Raw genomic sequence first — 25,153 nt, 5'->3', positions numbered from 1 at the left:
AAATACTGTTAAAGTCAACTTTCTATAATGTAACACCGGAATGGCAGATTCTCTCTGAATAAGTGAGTGCTAATTACATAACAGAACCACCATCTGCTCCACAGGCCTATAAAGCACCTGTCCTACACCAACCTTATACGCTTCAAGAGTGATCAATAGGAACAAAAGAGTTTAAGCACTAAAATTGGTTATGCAAAACTGCAGCGATCCCGGGGATTACATTGTTCCTTCTGTAATACTAACAACCAAATCTTAAAGACAAAATGTTATTCATACAGAAATATTTGTTATTCTGCTGTGCAGAGCTGCTACTGCTTCAATGGCATATTTATATTTTGGCTTCAAACTTTGTAGAGTCAGGACTGAACTGAAAATGGCCCCAAATACTGGGGTACCTGAACTGTAATCAGTCCATCACCCCTTCATCATTAGTATAGTGCTATAACCTCATCTATCGCACTCCATGCAAACCTGACAGCTCCTGCAGCCACTCACAGCTCGACTGGGATCCAGAGCTACAGTGGGATGTGAACATTTGGGCAACCTTGTTAATCGTCATGATTTTCCCGTATAAATCGTTGGTTGTTACGAAAACAAAAGTCAGTTAAATATATCATATAGGAGACACACACAGTGATATTTGAGAAGGGAAATTACGTTTATTGGATTTACAGAAAGTGTGCAATAATTGTTTAAATAAAATTAGGCAGGTGCATAAATGTGGGCACTGTTGTCATTTTATTGATTCCAAAACCTTTAGAACTAATTATTGGAACTCAAATTGGCTTGGTAAGTTCAGTGACCCCTGACTTACATACACAGCTGAATCCAATTATGAGAAAGAGTATTTAAGGGGGTCAATTGTAAGTTTCCCTCCTCTTTTAATTTATTCTGAAGAGTAGCAACATGGGGGTCTCAAAACAACTCTCAAATGGCCTGAAGACAAAGACTGTTCACCATCATGGTTTAGGGGAAGGATACAGAAAGCTGTCTCTGATATTTCAGCCGTCTGTTTCCACAGTTAGGAACATATTGAGGAAATTAAAGACCACAGGCTCAGTTCAAGTCAAGGCTCAAAGTGGCAGACCAAGAAAAATCTATATCGGATAAACAGAAGTGATGAATTGTGAGAACAGTCAGAGTCAACCCACAGACCAGAACCAAAGACATACAACATCATCTTGCTGCAGATGGAGTCACTATGCATCGTTCAACCAGTCGCCGCACTTTACACAAGGAGATGCTGTATGCGAGTGATGCAGAAGAAGCCTTTTCTCCGCCCACATCACAAACAGAGCCACTTGAGGTATGCTAAAGCACATTTGGACAATCCAGCTTCATTTTGGAATAAGGTGCTATGGACTGATGAAACTAATAATTAGTTATTTGTGAATAACAAGGGGCGTTATGCAGGGAGGAAAAAGAACACAGCATTCCAAGAAAAACATCTGCTACCTACAGTAAAATAAAGTGGTGGTTCCATCATGCTGTGGGGCTGTGTGGCCAGTGCAGGGGCTGGGAATCTTGACAAAGTTGGGGTAGGCATGGATTCCACTCAGTATCAGCAGATTCTGGAGACCAATGTCTAGGAATCAGTGACAAAGCTGAAGCTGTGCCGGGGCTGTCTTTCAATGACCCTAAACACTGCTCAAAATCCACTAAGACATTCATGCAGAGGAACAAGTACAACGTTCTAGAATGGCCATCTCAGTCCCCAGACCTGAATATAATTGAAAATCTGTTGTGTGCGTTAAAGAGAGATGTCCATGTTCGGAAGCCATCAAACCTGAATGAACTAGAGATGCTTTGTAAAGAGGAATGGTCCAAAATACAGTGGGCTGCAAAAGTATTCGGCCCCCTTGAAGTTTTCCACATTTTGTCACATTACTGCTACAAACATTAATCAATGTTATTAAATGGTGCTAGAGTTGAATTGTTTTATGTTTGACGGACGTTATTACCGCCAGGCTAGGGGCACGTCGATGGGGGCATCTTGCGCTCCTGCCTATACCTGCTTACACCTGGGCTGGTGGGAGCGTAAGGATGTATACCCCCTCGATCTCTTCCAGAGGTACGTTGGCCTCTGGCTGAGGTTCATTGATGACGTGCTCCTGGTCTGGCGGGGTAGTGTAGAGGAATTGGAGGAATTCATGACAAAATTGACAGAAAATGGGAGGAACTTGCGTTTCACGTATGAGTTTAGTAGGGATGAGCTATCCTTTTTGGATTTGAAAATCCGTAAGGAGGGTGATAGGTTCATTACCTCTACATTCAGAAAGCCCACTGCAGGTAATACGCTACTCCATTATCAAAGTCACCACCTGATATCGCAAAAAAGAGCGGTGCCAGGGGGACAGTTTCATAGATTACGAAAAAATTGTGCCCTGGAAGATGACTTTATACGAGAAGGTGAAGATTTAAGTCAAAGATTAAAAGAGAGAGGATACCCCATGGATTTAGTTGAAAAGGAATTTCAAAAAGCAAAAGATAAGAACAGGAAAGAGGTGTTGTGGGGTAAAAGAAAGCAAAAAAATGCTGGTCCTATCAGGTTTATAACCACTTATGGCAGTCACTGGTATGAGTTACAGACAACTTTACAAAAACATTGGAATGTTCTTTTGTTAGATCCAAGAATAGAGAGAATAGTGGAAAACCGACCTTACATGACGGCAAGACGGGCCCCTAATTTAAAGAATCTATTGGTACGATCTCAATTTAATTCGAAACCGAAACAAACGTGGCTAAGCAATGCCTCTGTTAAGTTTGGAATGTTCCAGTGTGGTGGATGTACTGTATGCAAATATGTGGAAAGAACGAAATATTTTAGAAATGCGAAAGGCAATAAATGCTTTGAGATACGTGATAATATAAATTGTAACTCTGAACGAGTCGTTTATTGCATTACTTGTCCCTGTGACTTGATGTATGTGGGAAAAACTAAGAGAAGATTGGGGGCCAGAATTGGCGAACATATAAGTAATATTGAGAATGCTACTAAGGATAGCCCCCTTGGCTTACATTTTGAAAGGTTCCACAATAAAGATCCTAAGGGTTTGAAGTTCAAGGGGTTAATAAAACAAAGAATCCCAAAAAGAGGTGGCAACATAGAAAATGAATTATACAAAATTGAGGCAGGATGGATTTATCGTTTGGGAACAAGAATTCCGTATGGACTAAATTCTGATCTCAATATGGCCTATTTTTTGCAATAATTTCTTGGTTAAAAGCAAGTCCTTCTTATGAGATCATTTGAGGGCTAAGTACTGATGAATTCTTCTAATATTCAGATAAGGACTGAATATGAAATCTGTGAGGTCATGCACTTGTAAAGGAAACCTCCCATACCAGTGTAGATATAAAGAGAGGATCGCGGGGAAGCCAGTTACGTCACTGCTTTGAGAAAGCCCCGTGGGCGGGGCGAAACGCATCAGCAGGAGGCGGCGAATCAGCACGGTGAGCGCTCACGCAGAAGTTCTGACACATGGCCGCATAGACGCACAGCTGCCTGCTTGGCGTCATACAGGAACTTTACTACACGGTCCAGTGTGGGATGATCGATGGGAAGGGGAGCGGCGCGGATAGTAGGGACGCCTCTCCGCAAGCCCCCTAAAGATTGAAGATCAGAACCAGGCCCTACTGGACACCCAGCGGCCAGACGCATGTGCGGACGCGTTGAAGTTTACTCTTTCCAGCCAGAACGCCACCTAAACGCCAAAAAAACGTGAGTCAACCACCAGTAGTCGCAACGAGTTGGTAAGAACTTTATCATCTTGACACAATTCCTAATGAAGACCCTGCCTATACAGCTTCCTTTAGGGAGCAGTCACTAAGCGGACATTTAGTCTAATACAGATGTACACCGTCAGTAAGTGATTCAAATGGGAATAATTCCACAGAGGTCTGAAGATTCTCCTGAATCTGGTCATGGTCAGGTTGAAATTCAAACAAGGATTGTGAGCTCTTTTTGAGGCCTCGGTGTGCGTCGGTGGTGGGGCCACACACGACCAAATCGGATCGGTAGTCTGTCCATTTTTTGCATAGGCTGATGCTGGGCGATTTTGGACATGACATATACCATCCTTTGGTAGGTGGCAGATCATAGATAAGGATATTGGCATGACCAATGAAGAATTGTAGTGTCGCCCACGTTTGTGCATAGGTTTGTGGCCAGGCCACCTGGGCATAATTCACACAATTCAAAGGTCATTGATAATCATCTGTTTATGTGCTCACCGTGCTGATTCATGTTTTTAGGCTATTTTTTAAGTGTTTGTCCTTGTACAGGCCAGCAGTTTTGTGGTAAATGTCACATAATACATTTTGTACCTTTTTCCAGCACATGTAGCAGTATTGGTTATTCCATTTGTGTTTGCTACAAAATTACAGTATTTAACCAATACAGCTCCTCCTACGGAGTAGTGCAATTTTGCAACTGGGTCGGACGCTCATCATATTCATTTTTTCTGTTCAAGAAAAATCTATATCGGATAAACAGAAGCGATGAATTGTGAGTACAGTCAGAGTCAACCCACAGACCAGAACCAAAGACATACAACATCATCTTGCTGCAGATGGAGTCACTATGCATCGTTCAACCAGTCGCCGCACTTTGCACAAGGAGATGCTGTATGCGAGTGATGCAGAAGAAGCCTTTTCTCTGCCCACATCACAAACAGAGCCACTTGAGGTATGATAAAGCACATTTGGACAATCCAGCTTCATTTTGGAATAAGGTGCTATGGACTGATGAAACTAATAATTAGTTATTTGTGAATAACAAGGGGCGTTATGCAGGGAGGAAAAAGAACACAGCATTCCAAGAAAAACATCTGCTACCTACAGTAAAATAAAGTGGTGGTTCCATCATGCTGTGGGGCTGTGTGGCCAGTGCAGGGGCTGGGAATCTTGACAAAGTTGGGGTAGGCATGGATTCCACTCAGTATCAGCAGATTCTGGAGACCAATGTCTAGGAATCAGTGACAAAGCTGAAGCTGTGCCGGGGCTGTCTTTCAATGACCCTAAACACTGCTCAAAATCCACTAAGACATTCATGCAGAGGAACAAGTACAACGTTCTAGAATGGCCATCTCAGTCCCCAGACCTGAATATAATTGAAAATCTGTTGTGTGCGTTAAAGAGAGATGTCCATGTTCGGAAGCCATCAAACCTGAATGAACTAGAGATGCTTTGTAAAGAGGAATGGTCCAAAATACAGTGGGCTGCAAAAGTATTCGGCCCCCTTGAAGTTTTCCACATTTTGTCACATTACTGCTACAAACATTAATCAATGTTATTGAGATTCCATGTGACAGACCAATACAAAGTGGTGTACACATGGGAAGTGGAACGAAAATCATTCATGATTCCAAACATTTTTTTACAAATAAATAACTGCAAAGTGGTGCGTGCATAATTATTCGGCCCCCTTTGATCTGAGTGCAGTCAGTTGCCCATAGACATTGCCTGATGAGTGCTAATGACTAAATAAAGTACACCTGTGTATAATCTAATGTCAGTACAAATACAGCTGCTCTGTGAGGGCCTCAGAGGTTGTCTAAGAGAATATTGGGAGCAACAGCACCATGAAGTCCAAAGAACACACCAGACAGGTCAGGGATCAAGTTACTGAGAAATTTACATAGTTACATAGTTACATAGTTATTTTGGTTGAAAAAAGACATACGTCCATCGAGTTCAACCAGTATAAAGTACAACACCAGCCTGCTCCCTCACATATCCCTGTTGATCCAGAGGAAGGCGAAAAAACCCTTACAAGGCATGGTCCAATTAGCCCCTAAAGGGAAAAATTCCTTCCCGACTCCAGATGGCAATCAGATAAAATCCCTGGATCAACATCATTAGGCATTACCTAGTAATTGTAGCCATGGATGTCTTTCAACGCAAGGAAAGCATCTAAGCCCCCTTTAAATGCAGGTATAGAGTTTGCCATAACGACTTCCTGTGGCAATGCATTCCACATCTTAATCACTCTTACTGTAAAGAACCCTTTCCTAAATAAATGGTTAAAACGTTTTTCCTCCATGCGCAGATCATGTCCTCTAGTCCTTTGAGAAGGCCTAGGGACAAAAAGCTCATCCGCCATTTAAAGCAGGCTTAGGCTACAAAAAGATTTCCAAAGCCTTGAACATCCCACGGAGCACTGTTCAAGTGATCATTCAGAAATGGAAGGAGTATGGCACAACTGTAAACCTACCAAGACAAGGCCATCCACCTAAACTCACAGGCCTTTATGGAAGAGTGGCAAGAAAAAAGGCATTGTTAACAGAAAGAATAAGAAGTCCTGTTCGCAGTTTGCCACAAGCCATGTGGGGGACACAGCAACCATGTGGAAGAAGGTGCTCTGGTCAGTTGAGACCAAAATGGAACTCTATGTGTGGCTGAAAACTAACACTGCACATCACTCTGAACACACCATCCCCACTGTCAAATATGGTGGTGGAAGCATCATGCTCTCTTCATCAGGGACAGGGAAGCTGGTCAGAGTTGATGGGAAGATGGATGGAGCCAAATACGGGGCAAACTTGGAAGAAAACCTCTTGGAGACTGCAAAAGACTTAAGACTGGGTCGGAGGTTCACCTTCCAGCAGGACAATGACCCTAAACATAAAGCCAGGGCAACAATGGAATGGTTTAAAACAAAACATATCTATGTGTTAGAATGGCCCAGTCAAAGTCCAGATCTAAATCCAATCGAGAATCTGTGGCAAGACCTGAAAACTGCTGTTTACAAACGCTGTCCATCTAATCTGACTGAGCTGGAGTTGTTTTGCAAAGAAGAATGGGCAAGGATTTCAGTCTCTAGATGTGCAAAGCTGGTAGAGACATACCCTAAAAGACTGGCAGCTGTAATTGCAGCAAAAGGTGGTTCTACAAAGTATTGCCTCAGGGGGCCGAATAATTACGCACACCCCACTTTGCAGTTATTGATTTGTAAAAAATGTTTGGAATGATGTATGATTTTCGATCCACTTCTCACATGTACACCACTTTGTATTGGTCTTTCTTGTGCAATTTCAAGAGATTATTATAGTCAGTGTTTGCCAATTGTAAAATCTTTCCTCCCTCACTATAGGAGGGAATACTTTAATAGATGCAAGATAAAGCACTTCTGAATCAAGGTGGCTGGTCTGAATTCCACCCTGGGGACCGTTGGCCTGTAGCTACACCACTGGTTCTGACGATACAATATTCTGCTATAGTGGAGAGAATTACATCATCTTAAATTTACAAAGTGCCAATGTACTGAGTGATGTACAAAAAAATATAAAAAAGTATGCACCATACTGACCAACAGGGATGGCAATGCTTGGGAGAACACATGAAGCATGTGATCAGCTGATAGATTTGTAAGGCTCTGATTTGCTGGTGATGATCATGCGTTAAACCAGGAAGTCATCACAGCAAATCAGAGCCTTATAAATCTATCAGCTGATCAAACTGATCACATGCTTCTCAATGAGTTCTCCTAAGCATTGCCATCCTTACTCAGCAAACTTGCAGTGTGCAGGCAGCGCACAGCAATGTTACCATAACCTACGCCAGGGACGGATCTAGGGTGGGGGCAAGCGGGTATCTTGCCCCAGGCACAGTTTGTTGAATTCTTAAAAAGGTGGCAAAATGAATGGCAGTTTAGGCGCAAAAACCTGACCTTTAGGCGCCAAAACCTGACCTTGCCCCAGGCGCAACTTGGTCTTGATCCGTCCCTGACCTACGCCAACTACACAGCATGTGTTGTGCAATTAGCATAACCTACATTTCTAGGGTAATTTTACCATTGCTTATGCAAACTATATAGCACATGTTGGGCAATGGTTGCTCAATAGGCTCTATGCAGGTGGCCTAAGTAATCATAAAATTGCCATGTGCTGCATCCGCACGTCAATTTTACCACCACTTTATGAATAGCCGTGAGACAAAACATGAGGAGAAATAACCACTGGCAAATCGACTTACCAATTTAAGATCGGTATCAGTTTACAATTTTTTTTCATTAGATTTCAAGATGACTGCTGAACTCCTTCCCTTATCCCAACAGCAGCATGAGCGGATGGCTTTCTGGAGATGTTTTATAATTAAGCTAAGGATATTAAATCATAACCCCCAAACATGAATTAATTCCCAGGGCTTCTGCTTACATCTAAAGGCATTTGGTGATAAGATCTGGTGGCTGTAGGGCGTAATACATCCTCTCATTACAATAATCACTGCCAATTTAAAATGCACATGCTTAATAATACTTGTAAGAACACTGTTAATTAATTTAATTAATTAGCATAAGAGTTCTTCACCGTCTGTTAAATATTCTGCTAATAATTACATGTGATGCAGCAGTGACCCTGAGAATATGTATAAAATGGGACAGCATGGGGGAGTAGTGGTTAGCACTCTCGCCTTGCAAGTGCTGGGTCCCCGGTTCGAATCCCAGCCAGGTCAACATCTGCAAGGAGTTTGTACGTTCTCCCCATGTCTGTGTGGGTTTCCTCCAGGCACTCCGGTTTCCTCCCACATCCCAAAAACATACAGATAAGTTAATTGGCTTCCCCCCAAAAATTGGCCCTAGAACATACATGCACTATATGATACATATATGACTATGGTAGGGACTAGATTGTGAGCCCCTCTGAGGGACAGTTAGTGACAAGACAATATACTCTGTACAGCGCTGCGTAATATGTCAGCGCTATATAAATACTTAAATAAATAAATAATAAATATAATCCCAAGCTTCCAGCAGCAACCAGCGCTACTGGCTGATCAAGGCTGACGTCTGGACATGGATGCTCCTTCGGATCACATGGAAATTACAATTTCCGCACTTTCGCTCGGAATTCGGAAAACCCATTTGCAACGCTGTAATTTCAGGGGCGTTGCTAGCCCTATTTTGGGGGGGCACGTGCCCCCAATCTGTCCTGGGGTGCCACGGATCTCTTCCCCAGGGGTGCCCGCCGCTCACCCCCTCGGTCCGCGGCTCCCTCCAGCCGCCGCCGCCGCGTCACTCAGACCTCGATCAGGCGGTGACCAATCGTGCGGGCGCTAGGACCCAGCGCCCGCACTGATATGCGGAAGTGACATCACTTCCGCATATAGAGCGGGTGCGTCCGGCGCCCGCTCGTATTGGTCGGGTCGCCGCTGATCCTGAGGTCTGCTGACTGCGAGGTAAGGGGGGAGCGGCGGCGGCTCCCTGTCACTCACTCACTACCTAAAGGGGCTCCCTGGCACTCACTCACTGCCTAAAGGGGCTCCCTGGCACTCACTCACTGCCTAAAGGGCCTCCCTGTCACTCACTCACTGCCTAAAGGGCCTCCCTGTCACTCACTCACTGTCTAAAGGGCCTCCCTGTCACTCACTCACTACCTAAAGGGGCTCCCTGGCACTCACTCACTACCTAAAGGGGCTCCCTGTCACTCAATCACTGCCTGAAGGGGCTTCCTGGCACTCACTCACTACCTAAAGGGCCTCCCTGTCACTCACTGCCTGAAGGGGCTCCCTGGCACCAGTGCTGGGCGTAATGGAAAAAGCTACGCTTACGGATCATTACGTGTAATTTTACGCTATTACGCATTACGGAATTACGCTTACGGCATAGACATTCAATTTCGGTACATGTCTGTAATTACGCATAGCCCTTACGCAATTACGCGTAAGAATACTGTAATTCAGGTTGTTACGTTATAGTCTTACGCGTAAAATCCTATTAGCAATTAATGCGTAAGGTCATGCTGCCAAGCGGAAAAGTTGACGCATGGATCAATGTTAGGTAGCCGCCGACTTTAAGGGTTAATAGCAAAGCCCCCTTAAGTGCTAAGAGCCTCAAATTTGGAGAAAATATTAAGGAGATCAGAAGGAATAAGAGGAAAAATTTTTTTTTCAAAAAGACCTTATAGTTTTTGAGAAAATCGATGTTAAAGTTTCAAAGGAAAAATATATACATTTAAAAACCCGCCGACTTTAACAGCAAAGCCTGCTTAAAATTTAGGAACACCAAATTCACAGGGTATATTAAGGGGATCAGTGGGAATAAGAGGAAACATTTTTTTTTCAAAAAGACCTTATAGTTTTTGAGAAAATCGATTTTTAAGTTTCAAGGGCAAAAATGTCTTTAAAATGCGGAAAATGTCAGTTTTTTTTGCACAGGTAACAATAGTGTTTTATTTTCATAGATTCCCCCAAGTGGGAAGAGTTTTACTTACTTCGTTCTGAGTGTGGGAAATATTTAAAAAAAAACGACGTGGGGTCCCCCCTCCCAGACCTCTTTAACCCCTTGTCCCCCATGCAGACTGGGATAGCCAGAATGCGGAGCACCGGCCGCGTGGGGCTCCGCACTCTGACTATACCATCCCGCATGGTCCATGAATTGGGGGGTCTCGGAAGGGGAGGGTCAGCCAAGCTTTCCCCTCCCCCTCCGAGCCCTTGTCCAAACCAAGGACAAGGGGCTCTTCTCCACCTCCGATGGGCGGTGGAGGTGGAGGCCGCGATTTCCTGGGGGGAGGTTCATGGTGGCATCTGGGAGTCCCCTTTAAAAAGGGGTCCCCCAGATGCCCACCCCCCCTCCCAGGAGAAATGAGTATAGAGGTACTTGTACCCCTTACCCATTTCCTTTAAGAGTTAAAAGTAAATAAACACACAAACACATAGAAAAAGTATTTTAATTGAACAAAAAACATAACCACGAAAAAGGTCCTTTAATATTCTTAATTAACCATTAATACTTACCTGTCCCTTTAAAAGCCAGTTCCCACGCAATATCCTCGGAAATATACTAATCAGTTACAATGTAACAAAGTTGTTACAATGTAACAACTTTGTTACTTTGTAACACCACCGCACCCGACGTCACTCGCCGCTCACCCGCCGGCCGCCGCATACACGCTAAGTCCCCGCCGGCTCCCGCCGTCCACTCCGCCCACATCTGTCACCCATATACATGCTGGCACCCATGGGTGCCAGCATGTATATAGGTGACATGTGGGAGAGGCGGGGAGGGCAGCGGAGCCGGCGGGGACTTAGCGTCCTTCACCCGACAGAGCTCTGAGCTATATAGCTCAGAGCTCTCGAAAGCATCTTTGTATTTGGGCTCCAAGGAGCCCCATTGGTCCTTAGCAGACCAATGGGGTTCCTTCAAATCAGAAGGAACCCCATTGGTCTGCTAAGGACCAATGGGGCTCCTTGGAGCCCAAATACAAAGATGCTTTCGAGAGCTCTGAGCTATATAGCTCAGAGCTCTGTCGGGTCCGTGCAGCGCAGACGGGTATGCAGCGGCGGCGGCGAGTGACGTCGGGTGCGGTGGTGTTACAAAGTAACAAAGTTGTTACATTGTAACAAGTTTGTTACATTGTAACTGATTAGTATATTTCCGAGGATATTGCGTGGGAACTGGCTTTTAAAGGGACAGGTAAGTATTAATGGTTAATTAAGAATATTAAAGGACTTTTTTCGTGGTTATGTTTTTTGTTCAATTAAAATACTTTTTCTATGTGTTTGTGTGTTTATTTACTTTTAACTCTTAAAGGAAATGGGTAAGGGGTACAAGTACCTATATACTCATTTCTTCTGGGAGGGGGGGTGGGCATCTGGGGGACCCCTTTTTAAAGGGGACTCCCAGATGCCACCATGAACCCCCCCCCCCCCCAGGAAATCGCGGCCTCCACCTCCACCGCCCATCGGAGGTGGAGAAGAGCCCCTTGTCCTTGGATTGGACAAGGGCTCGGAGGGGGAGGGGAAAGCTTGGCTGCCCATCCCCTTCCGAGACCCCCCAATCCATGGACCATGCGGGCTGGTATAGTCAGGGTGCGGAGCCCCACGTGGCCGGTGCTCCGCATTCTGGCTATCCCAGTCTGCATGGGGGACAAGGGGTTAAAGAGGTCTGGGAGGGGGGACCCCACGTCGTTTTTTTTTAATATTTCCCACACTCAGAACGAAGTAAGTAAAACTCTTCCCATTTGGGGGAATCTATGAAAATAAAACACTATTGTTACCTGTGCAAAAAAAACTGACATTTTCCGCATTTAAAAGACATTTTTGCCCTTGAAACTTAAAAATCGATTTTCTCAAAAACTATAAGGTCTTTTTGAAAAAAAAATTTTTCCTCTTATTCCCACTGATCCCCTTAATATACCATGTGAATTTGGTGTTCCTAAATTTTAAGCAGGCTTTGCTATTAACCGTTAAAGTCGGCGGGTTTTTAAATGAATATATTTTTCCTTTGAAACTTTAACATCGATTTTCTCAAAAACTATAAGGTCTTTTTAAAAAATTTTTTTTTTTCCTCTTATTCCTTCTGATCTCCTTAATATATTCTCTAAATTTGAGGCTCTTAGCACTTAAGGGAGCTTTGCTATTAACCCTTAAGGTCGGCGGCTTTTTTATATTATACGGGAGCGTAATATTACGCGATTACGGCAGACTGTGTAATTTCAATGGGAGTTTACTGTCTTACGCGTAATTTGTTACGCGTAACAACGTAACCTACGGTCTACGGGTAATTAATTACAGTAACCTTACACGTAACGCTTACGGTGCATTTGTAGTGAATTACGATGCGTAATTACGCTAATGCGTAATTTCGGCCCAGCACTGCCTGGCACTCACTCACTACCTAAAGGGGCTCCCTGTCACTCACTCACTACCTAAAGGGGCTCCCTGGCACTCACTCACTACCTAAAGGGGCTCCCTGGCACTCACTCACTACCTAAAGGGGCTCCCTGTCACTCACTCACTGCCTAAAGGGCCTCCCTGTCACTCACTCACTACCTAAAGGGGCTCCCTGTCACTCACTCACTGCCTAAAGGGGCTCCCTGTCACTCACTCACTGCCTGAAGGGGCTCCCTGGCACTCACTCACTACCTAAAGGGGCTCCCTGTCACTCACTCACTGCCTAAAGGGGCTCCCTGGCACTCACTACCTAAAGGGGCTCCCTGGCACTCACTCACTGCCTAAGGGGCTCCCTGGAACTCACTCACTACCTAAAGGGGCTCCCTGGCACTCACTCACTGCCTAAAGGGGCTCCCTGTCGCTTACTCACTACCTAAAGGGCCTCCCTGTCACTCACTCACTACCTAAAGGGTCTCCCTGTCACTCACTCACTACCTAAAGGGGCTCCCTGTCACTCACTCGCTGCCTAAAGGGGCTCCCTGGCACTCACTCACTACCTAAAGGGGCTCCCTGGCACTCACTCACTACCTAAAGGGGCTCCCTGGCACTCACTGCCTAAACGGGCTCCCTGGCACTCACTGCCTAAAGGGGCTCCCTGTCACTCACTCACTACCTAAAGGGGCTCCCTGTCACTCACTCACTACCTAAAGGGGCTCCTTGTCACTCACTATCACCCTTGGGGGGCTACCATATCAAGGGGGCATTCTGCCTATTTATGTGAAATGCTGTCTATTTATGTGCCTCATGACTGCTTAATTTGTCTTGTTGGGGGCCTCATGATTTGTTGGAGGCCTCATAATTGCTGAATTTGTCTTGTTGGGGGCCTCATGATTTGTTGGGGGCCTCATGATTGCTGAATTTGTCATGTTGGGGGCCTCATGATTGCTGAATTTGTCATGTTGGGGGCCTCACGATTGTTGAATTTGTCATGTCGGGGGCCTCACGATTGCTGAATTTGTCATGTCGGGGGCCTCACGATTGCTGAATTTGTCATGTCGGGGCCCACACGATTGCTGAATTTGTCTTGTTGGGGGCCTCATGATTGCTGAATTTGTCTTGTTGGGGGTCACATGATTGCTAACTGCGAGACTATGGGAAAAGCTAAATCCTTATCATATGAGACAATAGCACCTACTTTTTTAGCTTTTTAAAACAGAAAATAAAACTGGGAGGTTCTAAAAAATTGAATAAATTTTTCAGGAGTAGGATGGATGAAATTGTTTATCTTCATAGTTTATTTTCAACTTGGATTTTCCATAAAGTTCATGAATGAGTTAAAACGTTTGTACAGTATTTAGTTTAAATTGCTGTTGCCACTTTGCGATAGATAAGTGACTTTTGGGTTGCAGTTTGGGCACTCGGCCTCCAAAAGGTTCGCCACCACTGTCATAATCTAAAGTCCCACCATTGCTAGGTTCATGTAAATTTGTCTCCACCCGTTACTACACCTATATTCTGTTCCATGGCCCACCCATTTTTCGGTGCGGCGCGATAAGCACGCCGCACAACGTGATCCTCATATTTTTGGCACGCTAGCTGCAGTGTGCTGAATTCTGCTGCCTACAGTATGTACAGTATACGCTGTTCTCTAGTGCCTGCACTGTGTGCTGATTTACCTCCAGTGTGTACAGTGTAAGGTGTTACTCTGTGCCTTTACTGATTGTAAACCAGCTGTATTGTATGCTGATCCCTGCTACTTTCATTATTTACAGTACTAGCTGTAAAGCCTGGTACACACATACAATTTTGATTAGCCGATTTTAGCTCTGTTCTTAAAATTCATTGTCTGTTGGCCCACTTACTGCACGGGGGTGGTAAAATTGGGGGTCAGTGATTGACCAATCAAAATTGTATGTGCGTATACATCTTTGATCTATGCCTATACTGATTGTAATTTATCTAAATAAAGGACAGGGGGCTCCATCCAATATTTCGATGGGCAGGCCCGTTATCTGTAGCTTACACCGCTGCTAAGTTCATGTACATTTGGCCCCACCCATGGCCCCACCCACTCACCTCATGGCCACGCCCATTTTTTCACCACGGCGCGCTGTGCGCGCCGCATATACCTCCCCACCTGGTGCCCACAGGTGCCCCCGATCTCCAAGGACCCTAGAAACGCCCCTGATTTTAGCCCAATCATAGAACTCAGAAGCAATGGACCAATCAGAGAATACAGAATTTTTGGGCAAAAATTGGATCACCGCAATTGTTAAAAAAAAAAAAATGAGATCACCACAGTAATTTTAGACCAGTTGCGAGATTGATTTTCCATTTTTACAATTTCCATTTTTCCAATTTGTTTTCATTTTGTTTTCATTTTTTTGCATTCTCTGATGAAAAAATATTCCTCGAAAATCGGAAAAATGGAAAATCAGAAAAACAGAAATCAGAAAACTGGAAATTGGTATTGACGGAAATGGAAATTTCCGTGGAATCGGAAATAGGCATGTCCGACCATCCCTAAGTCTGGATAAGGGCACAAACTCTGCAAACTGGGCAATGAACTAAGCCCTATAGGAAATCCATATTCAGTGATTATTTTAGGTGACAGTTTACCATGATCAGTGTACAGATGCTTAGATCTCTGCCAAGCAGCCCATCTTTTCATGCGGAGGACGATGTCCTGCTGTATTTGCAGTGGTAACTACAGTAATGTAACCTGGGGGGGTGGGGGGTGGTGAAGTATATAACTTGGTGGACGGTTGAGGGACACATTGGGGGGCACCTGTATTCATGCAAGATCTGTTGTAATCATTATAATATGAAACATCCCTACAATGTGCAATGATAGTTAATTACATCCTAGATTGTAAAAGTTGTGTACTTACCTTCAGAACAGTCCTGCCCACTGTACCCCTCCTCGCACTCACAGACACCATCCTGGCACTGCCCTCTCCCACTGCAGGCATTCACACACCACATGCGCCCGCAATCTTCTCCGGCATAGCCATCTTGGCATACGCAGGTCCCATTGGCACAACGTCCTCTTCCCAAACAGTCACCTGGGCAGCGAAGCTCATTGCAGCTGATACCCGTAAATGGCTCTTGGCACAAGCACTGGCCATCTTGACAGTGCCCATGAGGGCTGCACTCCTCCGGGCACAGCAGGTCAGTGCACCATTCTCCAGTGTAGTCTGGCTCACATTCACAGATGCCCTCTATGCAGGTGCCTCTGGCAGAACAGCCCAATGGACACAGAGGCTCCGAACAGTTCTCTCCTCCCCAGCCTTGGCTGCACACACAAGTATCCAGACTGAAGTTCCCATGTCCGCTGCAAGGGGGCGCAAATTCTGTGAGACCTGTGGAGATAAAAGATCATGAATGATGTAAATATTCTAGCATTTTGAATGCATACATTTACATAACTGTGACTGCATATTGTCACTACAGTCTGCCTTATTACTGTCATACAATGGTGTGTTCCTGTTTCTCCCTGCTAACCATAACTTGTATGTACCCATCCTACTCAACTGCAGATCAGGTCATCTTGGAGTGGGGATCGGCAGGTGTCTTATAGACACATTCTAACCCTCCCTCCTATAACCCTAGGTGCTCAATCACTAATTGAAGTTGATCATCTACTATCTGCTATGAATATCAGCAGGGTCGAGGCAAAGGCAAGAGTGGCTCCAGCCTCAGGGCGCAGTGTAGGAGGCGGTGCACAACTCACTCAGCTATTATTCCCTTATTGTATTTGAAGCAGAGAGAAATAAGAAAAGTGAATACATGGCAGTGACTGCAGCCAGATAACTAGAGAGTAAGGTGTTAGGGAGGTTGGGGGCTTTGGGGCATCTCTTGGTCTAATAGCAATCAGTGTTTGACAGTTGGGGTGGGAGGGATGGAGGGGAGCACTTTGGTGTCTCAGCCTTGGGTGCTGGAGGACCTTGTCCCAGTTCTGAATTCAGTCACCTGGACACTGGGATTACGAAGCTTGATTTAAGCAATTAGAGGTGGGGGTTAGGGTTTTGATGGAGAATTAATTCTTTGTAATATGCGTAGCTAGAGGTGTGGTCAGGGGTGTTAGAGGGGCATGTTTTAAATGTGTCCCTCGTTTCTGTCTCTAAAAGTTGTGTACCTCTTGCCACTCCCTCTACCTCCTGTACTTTCCCTTTCAGTGTTATAGCAATTCTGCCAGGACTAATTAGGGCTTCAGCATTTAAAGGGCAGGTTTATAGGTTTGCTTTAATCAGTTTCTACCCCCATACTAATGTATCTGAAGCAGGAAGTTTGGGCACCAGTTCTTAGAGGAAGTTTGGGCTTGGCCACAGACGCAAATACAAATACTGGCTACTGCGGGAAATTTGCGCGACAGACACGATAAAATAGCCGGTGCCAGGACTGCCTGCTATGCTATTCTGCTAGGAAAATGTTTTATAGTTGGAATTTCTTATCATTGAGGTAGTCACTTCCTGTCTGAGTCAGGACTGAGTCAGCCACTTACATACCTGATATTTAACACTTTCAGGCAGAGAAAGAAAAAAAGGAACACAGCATAGCTATTTGTGTGATAGACACTGCACATACCCATGTCTATCTCACCATGTCACATGTCACCTCGGGTATCCTTTAAGGTTAGGCAGTGGAGGGAGTTGATTAAGGTTAGTCATTGGCTACTATAGACTATTTTGTGTGCCCAAATTTCCAAGCACTCGTTTTGCATATACAGTACGCATTATAGCCTGTGCAGTTTGAATCGGATTAAAAAAATCACTGGAAAATAGTAGTGTTTTAGGGAGCAAGATGTCTTATGTTATTCGGCAAGGAGACATGCCATCCATACATACTGGATCTCACATAAAAATCAACATCGGTGACAGAATAATAAAGCTAAAAGACATACAAGTGCCTAGTGTAAAAACTGAGCCTCCCCAGTTGGACAGAATCTCAGAAACTGAAAGCATATTGTAAGGATTCCTCCTGTGGCGTGATCTGTCCGTTGCGGTGGAGGCGCAAACGGACAGTTCTGGCTTGTCAGCCTGCATTCGGTTGTGCATTCGCAATGAGTCACATTGTCATTTGCAATTGCTCTGCAGTTCTGGGCAGCTCAGGATGCTGTCATCATTCCACCAATTGCTTGTTGCAGCCAAGCTGCGGCCAGATAGCCCTGGATTTCTTGCAGGCATGTTGTTACATAATACTGCATGTATTTCCTATGGGAGTCCTTTGCATTCACAACCAGCTAGCAAATGGTAATTAAGCCAGCTCAGGATTGAATGATTACCATTCAGCTGTGTGGAGATTTGCATGCTTGCATCCATTGGTCAATGCTAGCATAAAAGTCTGTTTCCCCTTTTAGACCTTGTCCATCATAGCGATCGCTATGCTGGTCTGCTGGGCACTGTGCTACTCTGTATAGTTCTGTTATTGTAGTTCAATGCAACCTTATTACTTGTCTTTAGCTAGTTATTGATAAATATATATGCAGACTTGCTAATATATATGTATCCATTAGTTGAGCCGTTTATTATTTATTATTGTTTATTGCCTAGTTTCCATGCCTGATGGAGGTTCACTACACTACACTACAGTCCATTATCCTGATAGCTTGGATTCTGCCATCACCACGTTGGTGACTGGTAGTATTCCTGCTACTCTAGTTCTGGAAACATAACTATAGGCTGCGGTTGCTATTAGTTATGTTCTTTCCTGTAGTTTTGTCTGTGTGGATGCTTGCTGGTGATTGTTGCTAGCCTGCTTGCTCTGCTTCTGTGGACGTAACTGTGAGCTGTGGTTGCTACTAGTTACGCTCCAATCTAGTCCTGTCTTGTACCTGTCTGAATGCTTGCTATCGCTAAGGCAGCGCAACAACGCACTGCGCTGCCATTGTGTCTTACTTGTCTAGTTACACTCCAATCTATAGTCCTGTCTTGTACCTGTCTGAATGCTTGCTATCGCAAGGGCAGCGCAACATCGCACTGCGCTGCCATTGTGTCTTATTTGTAGCGATATCGGAAGCCCAGAGCTGCAGTTGCTCTGGACAACCTGTGTAGCCTCTTCCATTAATCAACTACTAGTCTTGTTGCTCTGGGTGGTCAAAGTTTAACCCCCAAGCATTACACTTGTGATTTGTAAACAGACAGTATTGCTTATGCACACAAGCATTACAAATATAAGGAACCATTTAATAAATACAGTTGAAACTCTTTATAGTAAACTGGTTTACTATATTAGAGTTTACTATAATGAGATTCTACTGAAGTTATGGTATTGCCATTTATGAGTTACCTGCTTCTCAGGTCTCAAGTTTCAGGTTAATCCTAGAAGTGTATCGGCACTGATAGTGCGTAATTCAGGTATTGGTCAGTGTCTAAGCTCCTGACAATGCCTTTAAAGTGATTTATTTGACACAAGCTATAAGGTGATTTCAAAAGGGTATAAAGCCCCAGCCTTTCTTCATAAAATAAATCCAGCAATCTCAGAAACCTGACGCTATAATAAAGCAACAGGCAGGGGTGCAGCTAAGGTTTTTGTGGCCCCAAGCGGACTGTAGCAAGAGGCCCTAAATGGGTGTGGCTATCCCGCATAAGTGGGCGTGGTCATGACATGTGGGTGGAGCAGGAGGGCGGATTGGGGCGGGGCTGTTTGCGGGGAAAAAATGGATGTTGGGGTGATTGAGGCGCGCGTAGCGCGCCGAAAGATTGGCGCGGCCATGACATTGTATGGGCGAAGCTTAACCGTAGCACAGCAAATATAGCCAACTATGACCATTAAATAATAAATGCAGCAACAGTTACCCCAGACACCAGAAAATAAAAACGCAATTTGGGCCACATTTCAGCAGAAATCAAACGCAATTAGGGCACATTTTCAGCAGAAATCAAACGCAATTAGGGCACATTTTCAGCCGAAATCAAACGCAATTAGGGCACATTTTCAGCAGAAATCAAACGCAATTAGGGCAGAGTTCAGCAGAAATCAAACGCAATTAGGGCCACATTTTCAGCAGATATCAAACGCAATTAGGGCACAGTTCAGCAGAAATCAATCGCAATTAGGGCACAGTTCAGCAGAAATCAATCGCAACTAGGGCCACATTTTCAGCAGATATCAAACGCAATTAGGGCACAGTTCAGCAGAAATCAATCGCAATTAGGGCCACATTTTCAGCAGATATCAAACGCATTTAGGGCACAGTTCAGCAGAAATCAATCGCAATTAGGGCCACATTTTCAGCAGATATCAAACGCATTTAGGGCACAGTTCAGCAGAAATCAATCGCAATTAGGGCCACATTTTCAGCAGATATCAAACGCAATTAGGGCACAGTTCAGCAGAAATCAATCGCAATTAGGGCCACATTTTCAGCAGATATCAAACGCATTTAGGGCACAGTTCAGCAGAAATCAATCGCAATTAGGGCCACATTTTCAGCAGATATCAAACGCATTTAGGGCACAGTTCAGCAGAAATCAATCGCAATTAGGGCCACATTTTCAGCAGATATCAAACGCAATTAGGGCACAGTTCAGCAGAAATCAATCGCAATTAGGGCCACATTTTCAGCAGATATCAAACGCAATTAGGGCACAGTTCAGCAGAAATCAATCGCAATTAGGGCCACATTTTCAGCAGATATCAAATGCAATTAGGGCACAGTTCAGCAGAAATCAATCGCAAATTCGCAATTAGGGCTGCGGCTGCAAAAAGAAAATAATTTACTCACCTGGCAGGCTGGCACTGGCAGAAGTCTTCTCTCCCTGGTCTCCTCTCCCGGCCGGCTCCTCAGGCGCGCAGTTCCCACGGAGCTCCCTCCCTGGCTTCCTCCTCCAATCTCCCGCGCTGATTCATGCAGGGCTACGGGTCGGGAAGATGGCCACCCGAAGCCCTGTACTGGAGACATAGTCTCCAGAGCAGGGCTTCGGCGGCGGCCATCTTCCTGTAGCCCTGCTCTGCTCTGCCAGTGCCAGCCCGGCGGGGCTGCGGGGAAAAAGTGACGTCACGCCGACGTCACGGAGCCGCCGAGGCCCCTAAGATTGTGAGGCCCCAAGCGACCACTTGGTTCGCTTTATGCCTCGCGGCGCCCCTGGCAACAGGCACCATGCTCAACAGCTGGCGGACATGTGACTCGATTAACAAATTCTAGTCCAAACTGTGCACCATTGTAAAATACGTGACAATATACAGCCTTGATAATACACCAGAATGTCTCTTCAGGGCCAGAGTTACATCCTGAGAGACTATGGGCGCTGACGATCAGGCACCCTAAACTCCGCCCTTCACCGAACCTGCAAATTTTGACATGAACGCGGGTTTGCTGGTCAAAATGCACCACAAGTGTGCTGGCTGGCTCCGTACCCTAGCTGTTATCTCTTCCCCCCTTCCCGTGCCTGGTGAGCCTGTGCTCACTGTCCTGGAGCAGTGCTGACATCATCGCCTCAGTACAAGTGGTTCAGGCTGCGTCATACAAAGTCCGCCCCTGATTACACCTAACCTTAACCTGCTCTCTCACAAGCCCTCCCTCTAACCAGCCCTTTTCCTCCAATAAATGTGCCTCTTTCGTCACTTTATTGGGTATCAGCTTCCTCAATATTTATAGGTAACTGCAAGCACCCAAACTACCACCTGGGTTGGCATTGCGGTTTATGGGACGCCATATTTACAGCAGCGCCGCTGGCCCCCAAATTACCTGCTTTATTCCAAAACCAGCTTTCCAAGGACAGGAACCTTGTGGAAGAGTAAACAGAATAGTCTGTTAATGATTATCACCATTCAAAGCACATATAAAGGTGACTATTACCACTATAGCACCAATGCAGAGCTACAGTAGTGCAGTGACTGGAGGAGGTCTCCATAAGGGCCTCTCAGGTCCATGGATGGTGGTGCGGTCACAACCACTGCATCCCCTATTGATACATCAGGATATTTATCATCCGACTATCCAGCTGCCTTGTCACTTCAGAGTCCCAGTGCATAACTACAAATCATGCCCCCCCCAGCGAAACTTTGATGGGGCACCCCCAATATTCACACCCCTCCCCTTGCCTAGTGACCCTCACAGCTTTGGGACTCATCTTGGAAGTGTCCTAACAAAAAATGTGGACATCATAATCTTCACACCCATAACAAGTGTAGCCGCAAAAACACCAGATCTAAAGGAAGGGCCCCTTTATTGGAGAGAGTGAATTAGTAGTTAGGACCCCCTTACAGCTTTGCGGTCGCAGGGGCTGCTCCTCTCTAGATACTCCCCTGCTTCAGACTACACATGTAACCTATCCTGGAACTGCAGGAGAGCTCTGGAACCGCTGCCCTTCCCTCTCAATGAGAAACCGCCAGTGCAAACCATACAGCATTTTACAATAATTCTACATAACTTCCATTCTCCTCACACATGTGTGACATCCCAATCAGAGAAAGCCCATCCTATCAAATTTCTGCGTTTGCCCTTTCCTCACCTCCCACATTGATTCCTGTGCCAGTAATGTGCCGGTAATTCTCCACTCCCTCCTCTCCGCCAGTTACGCTCATCAATACGCCAGACTACCAACTTCCTTTCTCACTTAACAATCCACATTTCAGAGTGACCACGGCATCGACCTGGCAACCTTCTGCTGTGACAGCGCCGAGATGAGCATGTAATGAGATTGCAGAGACTCCGCTCCTCATAAATACTTGTCAGATAAGTATTAATTAGTCCTTCCTATATTTCCCCGGCATGCAGAGCTCTCCTGTGTGTTTTCTAAGCAATTTCGGAGTTTTATTGCTGCCTTCATGAAAATTCTGCCGGTTGGTTCTGTATATCCATCACCTCATTCATTACATGCTCTACACTTTCACAGGTTTTCAGTGCACAGCTTGACCCGATGTGCTCTCTCAGCCTCCCTACACCTTGTGGAATTTGTGTAGCCTCAGAGAGCTTGCTGGAGCAGATCCAGGCAGCAGCACTCCTCTAACCAGCTAAAAAAGACTGATAGACTCAAGATGCCACAGATACACCTGAAGCAGCCCACAGTGCCTCAGAGGGAAGCAGGAAATTTGGGCGCATGAGGCAGGTGGACAAAAAGGGCGCCGCCATTCACTCCCATAATAAATATTGTTTAAATCAGCGCCCAACAGGAAAAAAGGGCGCCGGAGAAAAATAACGTTTTAAAAGCGACGCCCGGAGACTTTTAATGTTTTATAACTGTTTCTCATGATTACACATTATTTAATGATTTATAATTTTTAAAACATTATTTTTAAACGAAAAACAGTACAATATTTTTTAAAACATTACTTTTAAACGAAAAACCGTACAATTTTTTTTTCTTTTTTTTCATTTTTAAACGAAAAACCATATTTTTTTAAAACGTTATTAATGCTTATCACAGGGGGGTCTTAGGTTTAGGCACCAACAGGGGGGTCTTAGGTTTAGGCACCAACAGGGGGGTCTTAGGGTTAGGCACCAACAGGGGGGTCTTAGGGTTAGGCACCAACAGGGGGGTCTTAGGGTTAGGCACCAACAGGGGGGTCTTAGGTTTAGGCACCACCAGGGGGGTCTTAGGGTTAGGCACCAACAGGGGGGTCTTAGGGTTAGGCACCAACAGGGGGGTCTAGGGGTTAGGGATAGGTACAGGGAGGGTTCTGTGTGAGAGTAGGGTTAGGTATAGCTTTAGTAAAATTCTTATTAATGTTTTATAAAACGTTATTATAAATTTCAATTTTTAAACAGGGAAGATTAACGTTTTTAAAATTGCCGATTTTATACACATTATTTAATGATTTATAACTTTATACAACATTATTTTTAAACGAAATATAACACAATTTTTTTTAAACGTTATTCATGATTATCTTTTAAAACCCTGCGCCCTTTTTTCCCGGCGCCCTTTTTTAACGTACGCCCTCAGAGATGTATTTCGATTGTTACATGCCTTTATAATACTGCCAGTGCTGAAAAAATAGAGACAAGTGGCAACTACAAAGTTCCCTTATTCTTTAACTACTTAAGAACCGAGCTAATTGAAATCTACGCCCTGTGGGCTCCTGGCTGGCAGGGCGCAGATTTCAATTAGCCGCCGCTGCTCGCATTCGCTGTTTCCATCGCTCCCGCCGCTTAGTCCCCGGCGTCTGTCGCCACATCTCACTGGCTCTGCCTGTCTCTATGACGACAGAGCCATGTGAGCCGGTCAGGAGCCGATTTCATGTAATGTGTAGTGTAGTGTACGTATCGTAGTCTAGGGCCAATTTAGGGGAAGCCAATTAACTTATCTGTATGTTTTTGGAATGTGGGAGAAAATCGGAGTGCCTAGAGGAAACCCACACAGACATGGGGAGAACATACAAACCTTGTGCAGATAGTGCTCTGGCTGGGATTCGAGCCGGGGACCCAGCGCTGCAAGTGCTAACCACTATGCCCCCGTGCATGCGCAGTAGACCCAGACTGACGCGACTGTGACGATTACCAGGGCTGATCACGGCTGAATGGCAGACCACGGGAGGACGCCGAGGGACTCACAGGTTTATGCTGCTGCAGGAAGTATAAGTATCAGGATTTTAAGGATCAGGAAGGATAAGTATCGATTTTTCTTCTTTATTCAGCTCTGGTTTACTTTCAACTTCAAAAAAAAAAAGTCAATGCCAAGTAAGATTACATAGCAATGTATAAGGTATATATTGTACAGCAATGATACCATAACAATATTATAATGAAAGTGGACTTAGAGTTTACAGAGTTTTGGATAGAGTGAGTGTATACTTATGCGCAGGATTTTGTGCCTTATAAGCAGTTCGGTATTTGCAGGGACAAAAGATAAACACATAGAAACAGGCTCTTTGATGAAGAATTGCTGTATATTGATCCATATCTTAGAAAACAAAAGGTGAATTTTAAAATGCCATGGCTGAGCGCAGAGTGTTCATAGTTAAGAGGGGGATAAAAAGCAGCTTATGGATTTTCCGCACTGTGCTGCTAGCTGTATCTTACACAATGCTGCAAAGCCAGTTTTAAGTCACAGACAGTATTAACTTAGTGATTGGACCAGGTGTAGGACTACTTATAAGAGCTGTTGACTTGAAGCTAAATGTACTGAGAAGAGTCTTGAAGTGGATGGACAAATATCCCTTCTTTCTAGCATCATACAATAAAAATATCTTACGGAGTGTACAGCTACTTGTGTAGATAAGTTTAATGCCTGAGACCAGAGCTGAGAGCGAGCTGTGAGCGATGGATACAATGAATGCTTAGCAGGCTCAAGCAGATCTATTTTGTTCAAAGCTGAATTTGCGGAAGATCATTCTAGTCTCCGAAAATCAGACAGGGCATTTTAACTGTACACAGATTCTCTACTGCTGTGTATGAATTTTACCCAATAAACTAGTACAGGTATCTCTAATTGACCCATTCCTAGCTAATCAGCATGCTTGCCTCACTGTGGTGTATTATGGTGAGAATAGAGGGCATTGCAATGTTACCAGCCTCATGTTTGAGCATTCTGGATAACCAAATTTGTACTAACCTATCAAAATGTCAAACAGCAGCATAATGTTCTGAGCTGCTGGA

The 25,153-nt window shown here is 44.8% G+C and overlaps 1 protein-coding gene across 2 annotated transcripts in view; it reads right to left on the bottom strand.

The window, feature by feature from the left end:
• Window positions 1–25,153, bottom strand: part of LOC137520979 (tenascin-R-like) — a 1,317,931-nt gene that overhangs the window by 921,849 nt on the left and 370,929 nt on the right. For both annotated transcript variants that reach the window (XM_068239627.1, XM_068239626.1), the window contains exon 4: window positions 15,504–15,974. In XM_068239627.1, coding sequence (XP_068095728.1) covers window positions 15,504–15,974 — 471 coding nt within the window. The remainder of the gene's footprint in view (window positions 1–15,503; window positions 15,975–25,153) is intronic.

Source organism: Hyperolius riggenbachi, chromosome 6 (assembly GCF_040937935.1).
Source record: "Hyperolius riggenbachi isolate aHypRig1 chromosome 6, aHypRig1.pri, whole genome shotgun sequence".
NCBI lineage: Eukaryota > Metazoa > Chordata > Amphibia > Anura > Hyperoliidae > Hyperolius > Hyperolius riggenbachi.
This window is presented reverse-complemented; position numbering and strand designations above follow the sequence as displayed.